The sequence below is a fragment of the Thunnus albacares genome, chromosome 22 (assembly GCF_914725855.1).
Source record: "Thunnus albacares chromosome 22, fThuAlb1.1, whole genome shotgun sequence".
NCBI lineage: Eukaryota > Metazoa > Chordata > Actinopteri > Scombriformes > Scombridae > Thunnus > Thunnus albacares.
In genome coordinates, this window is record NC_058127.1 from 5,566,945 (window position 1) to 5,580,556 (window position 13,612).

Genomic DNA, 13,612 nt, shown 5'->3' on the forward strand with positions numbered 1-13,612 from the left:
CCTCCAGAAGCTACAACAGCTGACTTTCAGCTACTCGGGAGGCTACATAAACAAACTATGAAACAAACTGTAATAGTATAATTTCACTACTTTTTCTTGTTTTTAACTCAAAACGTCAACTTCTCAAGTACGTCGTACGTGTTCGAGCTGAAATACGATCCGAAATGTCAATGTGGACGACGCAAACAACACAACAAAACCTTAGCGACAAAGGCTACGGGACGGACTTCGTTGACATGCATGACGAGCCGATGGCAGCTCGTCAGCAGGGTTGAAGCCCTGGTTTTTGACTTGCAGGGAACATTTCTACATACCTCAAGTTTTGGAGCTCTGACCATATTTAACATCGAAATTCAAAACTCAACAGTATATAACAAAAAAATAACAAAAAGCACAATATGTCCCCTTTAAATGTGCTGAATCCAACTCGTAACTAATTAATATTTTACTTGCTTTATGACAAGAAGACTTTCAGGACAAGATGTGACGGTTAAAAAAATGTCAATATGAAGTTTTTTTTATAAACTTTGTACCTTTTTTGTAGTTAATGAAAAAATTCCTTCACATGCTGCGGTTTAGCTGAACCTGCACACAACACACTCCTTTCTCTCCTCCACACCCCCCCCCCCCCTCATCACTCATCCCTCCATCCTGCTTTAAATTAAATTTCAAACAACGCAACAACTCCTCCTCCTCCTCCTCCTCCCTCCTCCCTCCATTTTTTTTTTTTTCCTCCCTCTATCTTGTTTTCTTTATAGCTTGCAGACAACTGTACTGTGTGTGTAATGGACATTCCACCAAGGCCGTCAACCGTGACCGGGGCAAAACCAACTGACCTACACACACACACACACACACACACACACACACACACACACACACACACAGATACAAGTTATGCACAGATAAGCAGGCGTGCATTCCCTCACGCACACACACACACACATTTATACATGAAAGAAAACTGTACATACACACTCAGCATGACGGAAAGCATGACATACACTTTACACACATAATAATGCATGTACACAATAGAGTATAAACACACACACACACACACACACACACACACACACACACAGGGTCATCTCTCTCACTCTGCTGGTTGTTGTGTATAGAAGTCAGTTCCAGGTCAGTGCACAGAGCCAGGGATCTTAGTCCATACAAAAGAGAGTGTGTGTGTGTGTGTGTGTGTGTGAGAGAGAGAGAGAAGAGGTGTGTGTGTGTGTGTGTGTGTGTGTGTGTGTGTGTGTGTGTGTATCAGTGAATATCAGCCTCAAGGCGTCTCTGAAAACAGCACTCGCAACCCGAAAACACTTCGACAAAACGCCCAAACTGAAAAGGAAAATTTGACAGCGACAAGCCGGGGAGCGCAAGTGTCAGTTATGTGTGTCACGGCTCGCTGCAAAGCATCATGGGTAAAGGGCAGCCGGCACCTGTGATTGGTTAGCTGTGAGAAAGGTCAGCTGACAAAATCGATATCAGGTGCCGGTTGTCAATTAAGAGGGTCTCACCTTTGTGACAAAACACACCTCTACAAACATGTTGTTGTTGGCGGTGAATGTGATGATGATGATGATGATGATGAGGCTAACAGTAATGTGTGTGTGTGTGTGTGTGTCTCTCAGGCCTGACAGCAGCAGCGATGGCCGAGCTCCAGAAGCTTCAGAAGATGAAGATGATGATGAGTCTCCAGAACGGCAACGAGTCCGACAACGACGACCTGCACTCCAACACAGGTAACACACACACACACACATACACACACACACACACACACACACACACACACACACAAGCCCTTTTCAGACGTTAATGTTCGTTGATGACAGAACATTTGACAGAACGAGAGAGTTAAAAATGTTACGACAGCGCAGAAGAAATCTGTTTTTCTGTTCGTTCTCAGGCTGCATCATTGATGGATTTTAAAACTTTCTTTGCTGATCAAGTCTTAATTAACGACCGTCGCTCTCCGCCGCTCCTCACAGTGAATCCACCGACAACTCTACTGTCAATTTAATCATTTAATGTTATTAGAGAGCAAATAGCGCCTTAAAATTGGGCTTTTTCACAGATTTTCCTAATATATTGAGCTGATTTTGTGCATTAGAGATGATGAGATATTAAATTTGTTACAGTGATGAAGAAGAAAGACATTTTCTCTCTCTGGATGTGTCACCTGCAGCCTTTACGTTAATGTGACGACATTCAGTTCAGACGTTATTAGGTTTGACCTCATGACTTTTTTTTTTTTTTTTTTTTTTTTTACATAAAAGAGACCAGAGCACTTATTCAGATGTGAGACTGACATGTTACATTACTGTCAGTTTAACATAAAGGGATACAACACACACACACACATACACACACACACACACACATACACAAATAGACTTTAAACACACTTGTACAGTGTTGCAAATGAAACACACACTTCCTCTATTCTAATACTTCTTTTATTTGCATGTAGACCAGATATCTTGATACTTTCTGAACAAACTATCATTGCAAACAAACTGTCACTTACTGTCTAACTTGTAATGATACATTTATTTGTGATGTTTCAGTGTCAGACCTTCATCAGACAGATAAATGTATCATTACAAGTCAGACGGTGTGCGAGAGTTTATTTGCAACTTTTGATCCAGATGTCTCTCTCCTACATGTCTGTCTCATAAAATAGATGTTTGAAGTGTTATTCTGAGGAAACTACCATGAAATGTTCAGTGAATATTCATCATCTACAGAGGATGAGTCAAAATTCCCACTTTCCTGCAGCATTTAATGACCCCAAATATTAGTTTTCCTCCAGTAAATTATCAGCACAGTAGTATCTACTCTAGTAATTACTTCTGCTACAGTAAAATATCAAAGAGTACTTATACTTTAGGAAAATATTAGTGAAGTTTGGCTGTAGTACTTATTTATTATGATGTTTTAGTAAAATTCTCGAGTCTCATGTTGATTTATGGATAAACTCTTATAAATGAATTTGAATCATCTAAATGCCAAAATATGTGGAATGTAAAAACATAATTGGATAAGCACCAGAAATCTGTTCACTGCAATAATCAAATATTTTTATATTTTTTCTTTGACGGCATAAAACTATTTAAAAAAAATTGAATTTTTGAACTAATTAGCAGTAAAAAATGTTCATTACTCTCCTTTAACCGTCTGTTTTTACACCTCCACCTGTCTCCTCTGTCCTGAGTTTCCCCTCCAAGGATCAATTAACCACATTTAATCTCTTCTTTTCTTACCTCGCCGCACTTCACATGACAAACTGTAAAACGCATCGATGGCTGCCGGGGAGTAAACGAGCAGGCACGAACGGGCGCCAAAGACAGAGGAGAAAGTATCATTTAATGCTGAAACTCGACCCGAGCTCACGACAGAGATCAGTTTCAACATTTACACCGACAGTAAACATACAGACACATGACAGAGACCTTGATTACGTGATTGTGTGTGTGTGTGTTATGTGTCAGCCGCTCAGGTTTCAAAACTATTCAGTGTCGTCTTCTCTTTCTTTTCATTTGCTGCCTTTGTTTGCGTTCTAACTTTAGATCTCTTCCACACTCATTTCTAACGTTTTTTTCCACTGTAACTTTTACTTAAATCTACATTAACTGATTTTTGTCTACTTGTTTTCAACGTAAAAAGGAGCAAACAGTTGTTTATTTCCACATCCAGCAGTTATGGAGCAACATTATCATTCATTTGGAGTCATAAGTCCAATATTCTCTCTCTTTTAGCTCTGTTTTTGGTCTCCACCAGCTCCTGAGGGAAATATCTGGCTCTTTAGCTGCTAAATGCTCCACTATGTTCACCAGCTAGTCTACAGCTAACTGTGTCTTTTTGCTGTTTGGTGCTGAGCAGGTAGTGTACAGTGGACTTTAAGAGCTTTTTCTCTGAAAACAGCTGCCTGCTGCGGCCAAGAACGACGCTATGAGAGCGCTGAGAATGAACCAAAACAGTGAAGTTACAGCTGGACAGATAAACAATGAGCTGAAACTCACTATAAAGCTCCATACAACACATTACACAGTCATATTATACATTATTCTTTTTAAAAATTGATTATAGCCACTTTAACAAGACATTTTATACAATATAAACAACATTTTCTTGATTAATTGTGTTTTGTCTTTAAAATTTTTTAAAAATTGGGAAAAAATGGCCTTCATATTTCTTCAGAGCCCATAGTGAGCCCAGCCCAGAACCTGAAGATTTTTAATATACCATCATATATGACAAAGAAGCAAATCCTCACATTTGAGAAGCTGGAACCAGAGAATATTTGGTCCTTTTTTGCTTGAAAAATGATGATTAATTTTCTGTTGATTGATTAATCGTTGCAGCTCTAAAGTTCAGTGTGAACATTTTGCAACTTTGCAGATACGTTCATTAAAAAAAAAAAAGTTTCCTTACATTGATAAAACATGCATCTGGGCAGCATTAAACAGACAATTAAATAAATAAATAATGACAAGATGAATTAAACAACACAAAACAAGAAATATAATATAAAAAAAAATCCCAAACCACTACTGTACATCTCTGCTACAAGCATCATCTGTACAGTAAAAGAAAATTAGTCACAATTAACAACCAAACCAAATACACTGTGTTAATAGTTCTGAGTCTACCTATAAACTAAAAAAAGAGAAAAAACATAAACGAAATTTATGAAAAAATGAAGGTAATTAGTTGCATATGATTGTAATTTTGCAGAATCCTGAAACATCTTTTTAACGTTCAGCTCTTAGTCAGTTTGTAGGAGCAACAAACACTATTTTAAATGTGGAAAACGCAGCTTTTCAAACAATTTGAAATGATTTTGACTGAGAGCAAGTTGTCTGAGTGTGATTTTTTTCTATGTAGGTTGGCGCCTGAATACTAAACTACATCTTCAGAAAACTACTGGTCAGGAAGTAGTCAGGAAAAAGTTATTTTTTTTTGTCAATGTTATGCTTCATTTACTTATTTTGTTTAAACTTCTATTTCTATTCAGGTTGACAAGTTGGAAATAACTGAGTGGAAAAGTATTTTAAAAAACTGTATAGACATTGGGGGGAAAAAAAGTCATTTTAAAATCATAATTATCAAAATCTGTGCACCAGTGTTGTCTGTGATGTCTGATAATTATGTCTAGTCTAACAGTACCTGCATTATTCATAGGTGACATATATAAAAACAAAGACTTTACGCACACACACACACACACACACATAGAGAGAGAGAGACACACACTTTGCACTCCATCTCTGCTGTGTTTGCTTCTCTGAATTATTGAAAAGACAGAAAACAAAAAGCAAAGAGAAAAGAAAAGAGAGCGAGAGAGAGAGAGAGCGTGCAATCCTTCCTTCTGTTTCCACCCAGACTCTCCTGTTTCTATTTTTCTTTCTACTCGTCTTTTCTTCAGCTGACCTGGCAAATGGGCCGATAGAGTTACTCTTCCTCTGTTCTCTTTTATTTTATTCTCTTTCTCCTGTGTCGTTTTTTCTTTTTTTATTTATTCCTTCCTGCTTCTCTCCTTATTCTTCTTCTTCTGTCTTCTTTTATTTCGTTCATCGTGATTTTTGTTTTGTTTTGTTTTGCGAGTGCGTGGAAGGCCTTCCTTTCAATTGTCCGACCTTATTTTCATTGTAACAGACACTCACGACGGCCTGGGAAACTGCGACGGACAATAGAGCAGAGGAAAGAAAGAGTGTACAAATGAAAATGAAAATAAAGCGAGGGGAGGATAGAGGGGGGGAGAAAAAATAGACTCATAATGAGAGAAAGGGATATTTAGGGCGAGAGAGGAAAAAAGGGGAGAAAGGTGTTGTGGTGTTTGACAAGTGAAAGTCGATCGCTCGGGCTTGTGACAGTCGTATGTTTTTTTTTTTGTTTTTTTTTCCTTTACAGAAATGAGAAAAACACAGTGATGAGGAGAGAGGGACATGTTTATGTGTCAGTGGAAACTATATCTTTGTTTTTCTTTTGTCTGTCAGTGAGAGAAGTAGAAAGAGGGAAGAAGGCAGAAGAAGAAGAAGAGAAAGAAGACAAGTTTAAGTAGGAAAAGAGACAAAAGAGTGAGAAGAGAGATAAAGAGAAAAGGAGGAGAACAAAAGGAGAAAGACTTCCAACAGTTTTCTTGTACTCTGAATGTTTTCTCTCAGGTACGACAGAAATTCAAGTGTGATCCAGACCGGTTGTATGAGTCACGAACAGGTGCAAAAACACTTGTTTCACTTAAGTATCACAATCTGTTCACCTGAATTTAGCTTAAATATGATACAAACATCAACCAGGGCAGGTTCACAATGTTTTAAAACAACAGTCAGGTGCTGAAATGAACATTTGAAATAAGTTTTTCTTACTGTAACCCTAACCCCTAACCCTAAACCCTAACCATAAACCTAAACCCTAACCCCTAACCCTAATCCCTAACCATAACCCTAAACCCTAACCATAACCCTAAACCATAACCATAACCCCTAACCCTAATCCCTAACCCCTAACCATAACCCTAAACCATAACCCTAAACCCTAACCATAACCCCTAACCATAACCCTAAACCATAACCCTAAACCCTAATCCTAACCCTAATCCCTAACCATAACCCTAACCATAACCCCTAACCCTAATCCCTAACTCTAATCCCTAACCATAACCCTAACCCCTAACCATAACCCTAAACCATAACCCTAACTCTAATCCCTAACCCTAATCATAACCCCTAACCCTAATCCCTAACCATAACTCTAACCCCTAACCATAACCCTAACCCCTAACCATAACCCTAACCATAACCCCTAACCCTAATCCTAACCCTAATCCCTAACTCTAATCCCTAACCATAACCCTAACTCCTAACCATAACCCTAACCATAACCCCTAACCCTAATCCTAACCCTAATCCCTAACTCTAATCCCTAACCCCTAACCATAACCCTAAACCATAACCCCTAACCCTAATCCCTAACCCTAATCATAACCCCTAACCCTAATCCCTAACCATAACCCTAACCCTAAACTCTAACCCCTAACCATAACCCTAACCCTAAACCCTAACCATAACCCCTAACCTTAATCATAACCCCTAACCCCTAATCATAACCCCTAACCCTAATCCGTAACATAACCCTAACTATAACCCTAAACCCCTAACCCTAATCTTAACCCTAACCATAACCCTAATCCCTAATCTGTTCCTCCTCCTCATAATGGCATTTAAAATATCCATTCCTAATATACTTTCAATGTTTTGTATAAAAATGTATTCAAAGGTTCATCTGAAGCTAATATGAGGCTTCAGCAGTTCAAATGAGTCAAATCAGGTAGATATCTTCCAAAGTAAATGTCTATTTAGTACATAATTCCCTCATAATTCACTCGTATTAGCTGAAACCTGTTTCAATGTTCATTTAGGCACCTGACTGTTGTTTTAAGACAGACTTAATAAATCCTGAACTTGTGCTTTAAGGATCTACAACCATTAAGTTGCTAGCAGCAGTCATTGTAAGAAAACAGATGAAGTAAGTTGACAGTGAAGGTTTATGAACCTGTTATGGTGATAAAATAACATTTTCTCTGTGTCACTGCTGTACAGCTGCTCTGAATCTGATCTCAGCTGGTTGAGATTCTCTCATTATTATCTATAAAGGTTTGTGAGGTTTGTCTTCCATCAGTTTAACGTCTGATTCATTTCTCATCAGCGGCTTTGACAGGTGATTCTGTCCTGGACACAACTTTTGTTTTATGGTGATATTCTCATCTTTCTTCTCTCATCAACTCTGTAAACCTTCACACCACCAGCTAAGATGCTGTTTCTTGTGGTTTCATCAGAGTCTTTTTGTCCTGTGGAGCTATCGCTAAGACTTTGAGGTTTTTACCACTGAAGTCAATTCAGAATAATGAGGATATCTGCACTTATCAAACCCTCCATCCTCCTCTGCTGTTTTATTACCACATTCTGACAGCTGAATGTCCACAAAACCAAGACAACATGATTTTCCGTGTTAGATATTGACACCGCATCATTCTGTTGTGATGGAAGCAGGATTCAGATCATTTACTAAAGGACCAGTGTGTAAGATTCAGTGTTGAGGTTGCAGATTGTAACAAACTGAATACCCCTCCCCTCACTCTCCCCTTCCGAGCATGTAGGAGAACTTACAATGGCCATGAAACTCACAAAAAACACAAAAGGTCCTCTCTAGAGCCAGTTTGTCCGTTCTGGGCTACTGTAGAAACATGGCGGTGCAACATGGCCGCCTCTGTGGAAGAGGACCTGCTCCCTCTGTAGATATTAAGGCTCATTTAAGGTCACGAAAACACAGCGATTCTTATTTTTAGGTAATTATACACTAATTAAAACATACTTATGAATATTATATTCCGTTTCTGCCAATAGATCCCTTTAAATCTTAAACACCGGTCCTTTAAGTGAAAGTCACAATATCAACGTATAAAAATACTATTTAAAAACAGGTATACAATGTACAAGTGTACAAAAATGTAAATGTACAAGTAATGCAGAAGAAATTCCACCTCCTGTGAATGTAATATTGTTATATACATTATATTATTAGATTCATATTACTGATGCCTTCATGTACAAGAAGCATTTTACTTGTAGTCGGTCGAAGTGATGCTTTGTATGTAAATTTGTGATCAGAAAAGTAACTAAGAAAGTAAACGTGTCGCAGTAAAAAGTACAATAATTCCCTCTGAAACATGGTGAAGTGGAAGTATAAAGTAACCTTAATGGGAAGTAAAGTAGAAGTACCTTTTAAAACTGTGCTGAAGTAAATATTTCCTTTTTCAACCATTGATTATTCCAAGAAATGCATTTTTTTTTTACCAGGCCAGCAGCTAACTGTAATGTAATTACTGCAAATCAATTGGTAGGCTTTACTTAACTTGGTTACTTTACAAAATATGATAACCAAAGCTGCTAAAACAGAGAAGAAAAGTGAGGAAAACATAAAAATGAGTAGACAAAGGGACGACTTCTTTGGCGCCAAACAAATAATTATGTTTGACATTTCTGATACGTTTTTCTAGATAACTGCTGGTTTTCTGGCAAAGTGTGTGTGTGTGAGTGTGTTGCTCATTATCAGTATTAACCTGAGGTTGTATTTGATGACATATGGACTAAAACAGATGTGTGTCTGAACTTAAACATGCACCTAAATGAAAAGACAAAAGAGACAACTTTACAGTGAATTAATTTTAATTAAATTGAAGCGGACTGAGACAAAAGATGGATGTCTGCGAGAAAGAAAAACAGTCTTCGAAAGACAAAAAAAAAAAAGAGAGAGAGAGAGAGAAAAAGAGAGGTAGATGAAAAATCGGAAGAACACATACAGAGGAGCCGAAAGAGAGAAAATAAAGTGACAGAAGAGAAAGGCAGGAAAGGAGAGGACAAGGCCAAGGAAAAAATGAGAAGTGTGTGTGTGTGAAAAGGAGAGAGAGAACATCTGCCCATCTGTTTATACTTCTTTTCTTCCCTGGTGTAAATGGCAGAGAGGATGAGGCCCAGCTGTCATCTACACACACACACATATATATACACACACACACACAGACACACAGTAACACACACACACACACACACACACACACCCAGTGCAGGGAATTCAGTAGGCAATAATAGAGAGAGACGGTTGCTAATTCAAACTAATGGAGGGAGATGAAGATGGATGAGAGAGGGAACAGGGGAGCAGAGAGAGAGAGATGTAGAGGGCGAGAGAGGAAGCATCACACAGAGGGAGAGAGAGAGAGAGAGTACAGGAATGAAGGTGTGAAGAGAGAAAGTGATTTTTTTTTTTTTTTTCCCTCCCGACAAAAATCAAAGTCATTTTCCAGTAAGAAACTTTTCCTGAGCTTCTGTATCCTGGAGGTTTTAATCAACACGCTTCATAACGTGTTTGTAACTAACACAATGAATTTACGTGTAATTAACAAACGGTTAAAGTAATTCTTAGGTAATTTACAGTTTATATGTGCAAATTTAGATTGCTAAATTGATCTGAGATTTAATCAAACTCTATTATGGTTTGTTGTTTTTCATTTTTTAGGGAAGTTGTAAATAGTCAAGGTGAGTTCAGCTCATGAAAATGCTTGGAGGGACGAAATTTAGAGAAAACTATGACCATTTTTTAAAGGGGACATGTGCTTTTTGTGATTTTCTGTTATCTTTACACTGTTATGATGTTTAATGTTAATGTTTAACATGCTCCCTGCAAGTCAAAAGTCAGGGCTTCAACCTGCACTGAACGCTTCGTTTGTAAAGTTACCTCTACTTCCTTCTTGTAATGACATCAGATTGTTGCTAAGGTTGTTCTACTGGTCGTTCACGTTGTCCACTCGCATCAGATTTGGGCTCGAACATGTACAGATGTATTTGAGAAGTTTCCATTTCGAGTAGAGAACGAGAAAAAGAAGTGAAATCCTACTACTATTGTATGTTTATGAAGCTGACCAATCAGAACAGAGTGGGCTCATCAGGAGGCGGGGCTTTAAAGAGACCGGAGCTAAAACGGCCTGTTTCAGACAGAGGCTGAACTGAGGGGCTGCATAAACAGCCAGTATAAGATAAATAAGGAGTTTCTTGAACTGTAAGTCATGCAAAGATATTCCAGTAAATCCCCAGAGTATAAATATACAGATCTGGGAAGGTGCATGACACGTCCCCTTTAACTAAACAATAAATTGTTGATGTACAGAGATTTTGCACAGCAAATTACAGTAAAATGTAATGTCTGCACATCTTTCTACACATCTTTCTGCACAGTTTAAGAGGTGAATGACTAAAATCAGAAATAAGCTCCCACACGCTGTCAACACTTAACAATATGTTTGAATGAATAAAATATATTTACCAGTGTGTGATGGTAACACATTGAATTTATTCAGTTCTTCAACCAAAGGAAAATGAAACTATGTAAATGCATCAAGCTACAGTAGCAAATGAGCTAAATAGGTTACAGTGCTTTCTAAACTAAAGGTTGTATAACTAATTAAATAAAAATCACTGCAAATTGTACTATTAATTCAGTAACCTTTCTTAAAATCACATCTGGTTTCATTAGTACATATTGTATTTACATTTTTACTTAAAACATCTAAAAAATGTTCGACTGGTGTTCAATTCAAGCATCTCTTATTAATGAAGAACATTAACTATAAACAAAAACATGCATTAAATAACTTTTTCTAACCCAAAAAATTAGATTTTGACCATTTTTTTGGGCGAAGCAGCCTATTTCACCTGCTCTTTGTGTTTCAAATAATCATCACCAAACTTCTATTATAATACAGTAAAATCAACTTCCACTTAGCAGGAGTTCAACATGCACTCACTGCGTTTCTATAAGCACTTTCACCTCAAACTTCCTCCAACAGTAGCTCACTGCTGATGTTTTGAAAACTCAACTTTGAAGTGTACTGATATTCTACATATCCCAGAGTTCAAAGTCAGGCCTAATCCCTGTACAATCCTGTTACCATAGCAACAGCACTTCTCGTTTCAGCGGACCCTGGGTTGAAGAGTCCAAAAACAAATATTAAATTTTCCCCTTTTTTAATAAGTAGTAAGAATGTTGTATGGAGATGCGATAATGTTCTCGGATATGTCCTCATATGGAAGATAACAGACTTTGCAGACCACACCATCATCTGGTCCATTATGTTCATACACTGGGACACCTTGTCGAGCATTATTACTTACATAATGTGTGTGTACTGCATATTCAAACATGTACAACTCATGTTGTTGTTTTTTAGTATTCATTACTGAAGTTTCTCATCTTTTTAACATCCGACCGTCTGTGTGTCTGCATCTCTACCCAGGAGGGAGTGAGTGTTCCTGGGATAAGGAGCGTCTGACCAGCCCCCCTGCTGGAGCCCACAGCGGAGGCCTGGGAGGAGGAGGAGGAGGAGGCGGAGGAGGAGGAGGAGGTGGTGGTGGCGGCGGTGGCGGTGGTGGTGGAGGAGCACCAGCAGGAGCTGTGGGAGGAGGAGCCGGAGGTGGTGCAGCAGGAGGTGGAGGGAGGGGGCCTGCCATCGGAGCTGTCAATCAACAACAACTCCAGCAGCAGCAGCAACAGCTACTTGCTAACAGTAAGAAAACACACACACACACATATATATATATATATAGATAGATAGATACCAAATAGACAAACTGTGTGGAAAAAGGGCAGAAACACACACACACACACACACACACACACACACACACATATTGGGAGTGTGTGCATGTGTGTGTGTGTGTGTTTAAGGGGGTGGCAATATTTGTTAATGTCGGCCATTTAATCTGTTCCCATCTCCTGTATTAACACTCTGCCTGGATTAATCAGCAGACACTCTACTTAATGACTCAATTCATCAACATCACACACACACACACACACACACACACACACACACACACACACACACACACACAGAGTCACACATATAGACAGAAACAAACAGAGACACACTCATTCTCGCTCTTTTTCTTATTGCAGAAGTAATGTGTTTGGACACACACACACACACACACACACACACACACACACTGGGCAGCGGGAGGTGACAAACACTCACATTGATTATTCTATCACTTCAGTCGTCACGAAAACAGCAATCAGTGTTATTGTTTCATTGGAATGAAAGCAGCCTCTGCGATTTTTTTTTTTTTTTTTTTTTTTTGGTGTCTGTATTTGAGTCCAAGGTCAGAGGTGAAAGGTCAAGGTTACGCTTTTAAGGAGGATGAATGAAAGTTAAAGGGGAAGGTCCACACAAATGTGGTGTCGTCAGGAAGGAAAGAAAAGACGGGAAACAAGGTTACGAAATGAAAAGAGGAAGAGAAAGAGGCAAAGTGAGAGATGTATGTGTGGAAAGAAAAAGAAAAGGAGGATCACAGAAATGGAAAGATGGAGAAAAAAGTGGGGAGACAGATAAACTAGGGAATAAAAAGAGGTCAGGAGAGAAATATAGCTTGAGAGAAGAAGCGAGGGAATGAAAAACAAAAAAAAGAGAAGAAAACAAAAGAGATATTTCAAGATAGCTTAAAACAAAAAGAGAAAAGAAAAAGGAAATAAGAGGAAAAAAAATGCAAAGAAAAGGGGAAAAAAAATGAGTCTTTGACCTCCTCTTTCTTTCGCCTCATCACCCTCTAACCCTTCGACCTCCGTATTTTCTCCTCTTCCTTTCTTTCCCTCCCTCCTCCTCTTCTTTGTCAACTTTTATTAGCGAGACATTTGACACTGAGATGACACCTCTCCCTCTCTCTCTCTCCTCAAGGTTAAGTTCAACACGAGTTCACAGACACAAAACAATTCACTCTCTCTCTCTCTCTCTCTCTCTCTCTCTCTCTCTCTCTCTCTCTGTTGCTGCTGTCCTGTCCTCCAAATCTTCACTTCGAATATCAAACAAACAAATGCAAAATGATGAAACATTAAAAAAAAAAAAAAAAAAAAAACCTGATGTGAGAAGACGTTTCTGGAGGCGAAAAAACGGGCAAAAATGAGACACTGGGCTCCAGTTTACCCACTTCACTCACTGTGTCTTTGTAGTTTTCCTATGCTGGAATAATTCCTGATCCCAGATTTGCCTTATTATAGT

The 13,612-nt window shown here is 38.6% G+C and overlaps 1 protein-coding gene across 5 annotated transcripts in view; it reads left to right on the forward strand.

Moving 5' to 3' along the window:
* LOC122973413 (dachshund homolog 2-like) overlaps window positions 1-13,612 on the forward strand; it is a 133,530-nt gene that overhangs the window by 96,586 nt on the left and 23,332 nt on the right. For all 5 annotated transcript variants that reach the window (XM_044340888.1, XM_044340885.1, XM_044340886.1 and 2 more), the window contains exons 5-6: window positions 1,632-1,742; window positions 11,852-12,121. In XM_044340888.1, the coding sequence (XP_044196823.1) occupies window positions 1,632-1,742; window positions 11,852-12,121 (381 nt within the window). The remainder of the gene's footprint in view (window positions 1-1,631; window positions 1,743-11,851; window positions 12,122-13,612) is intronic.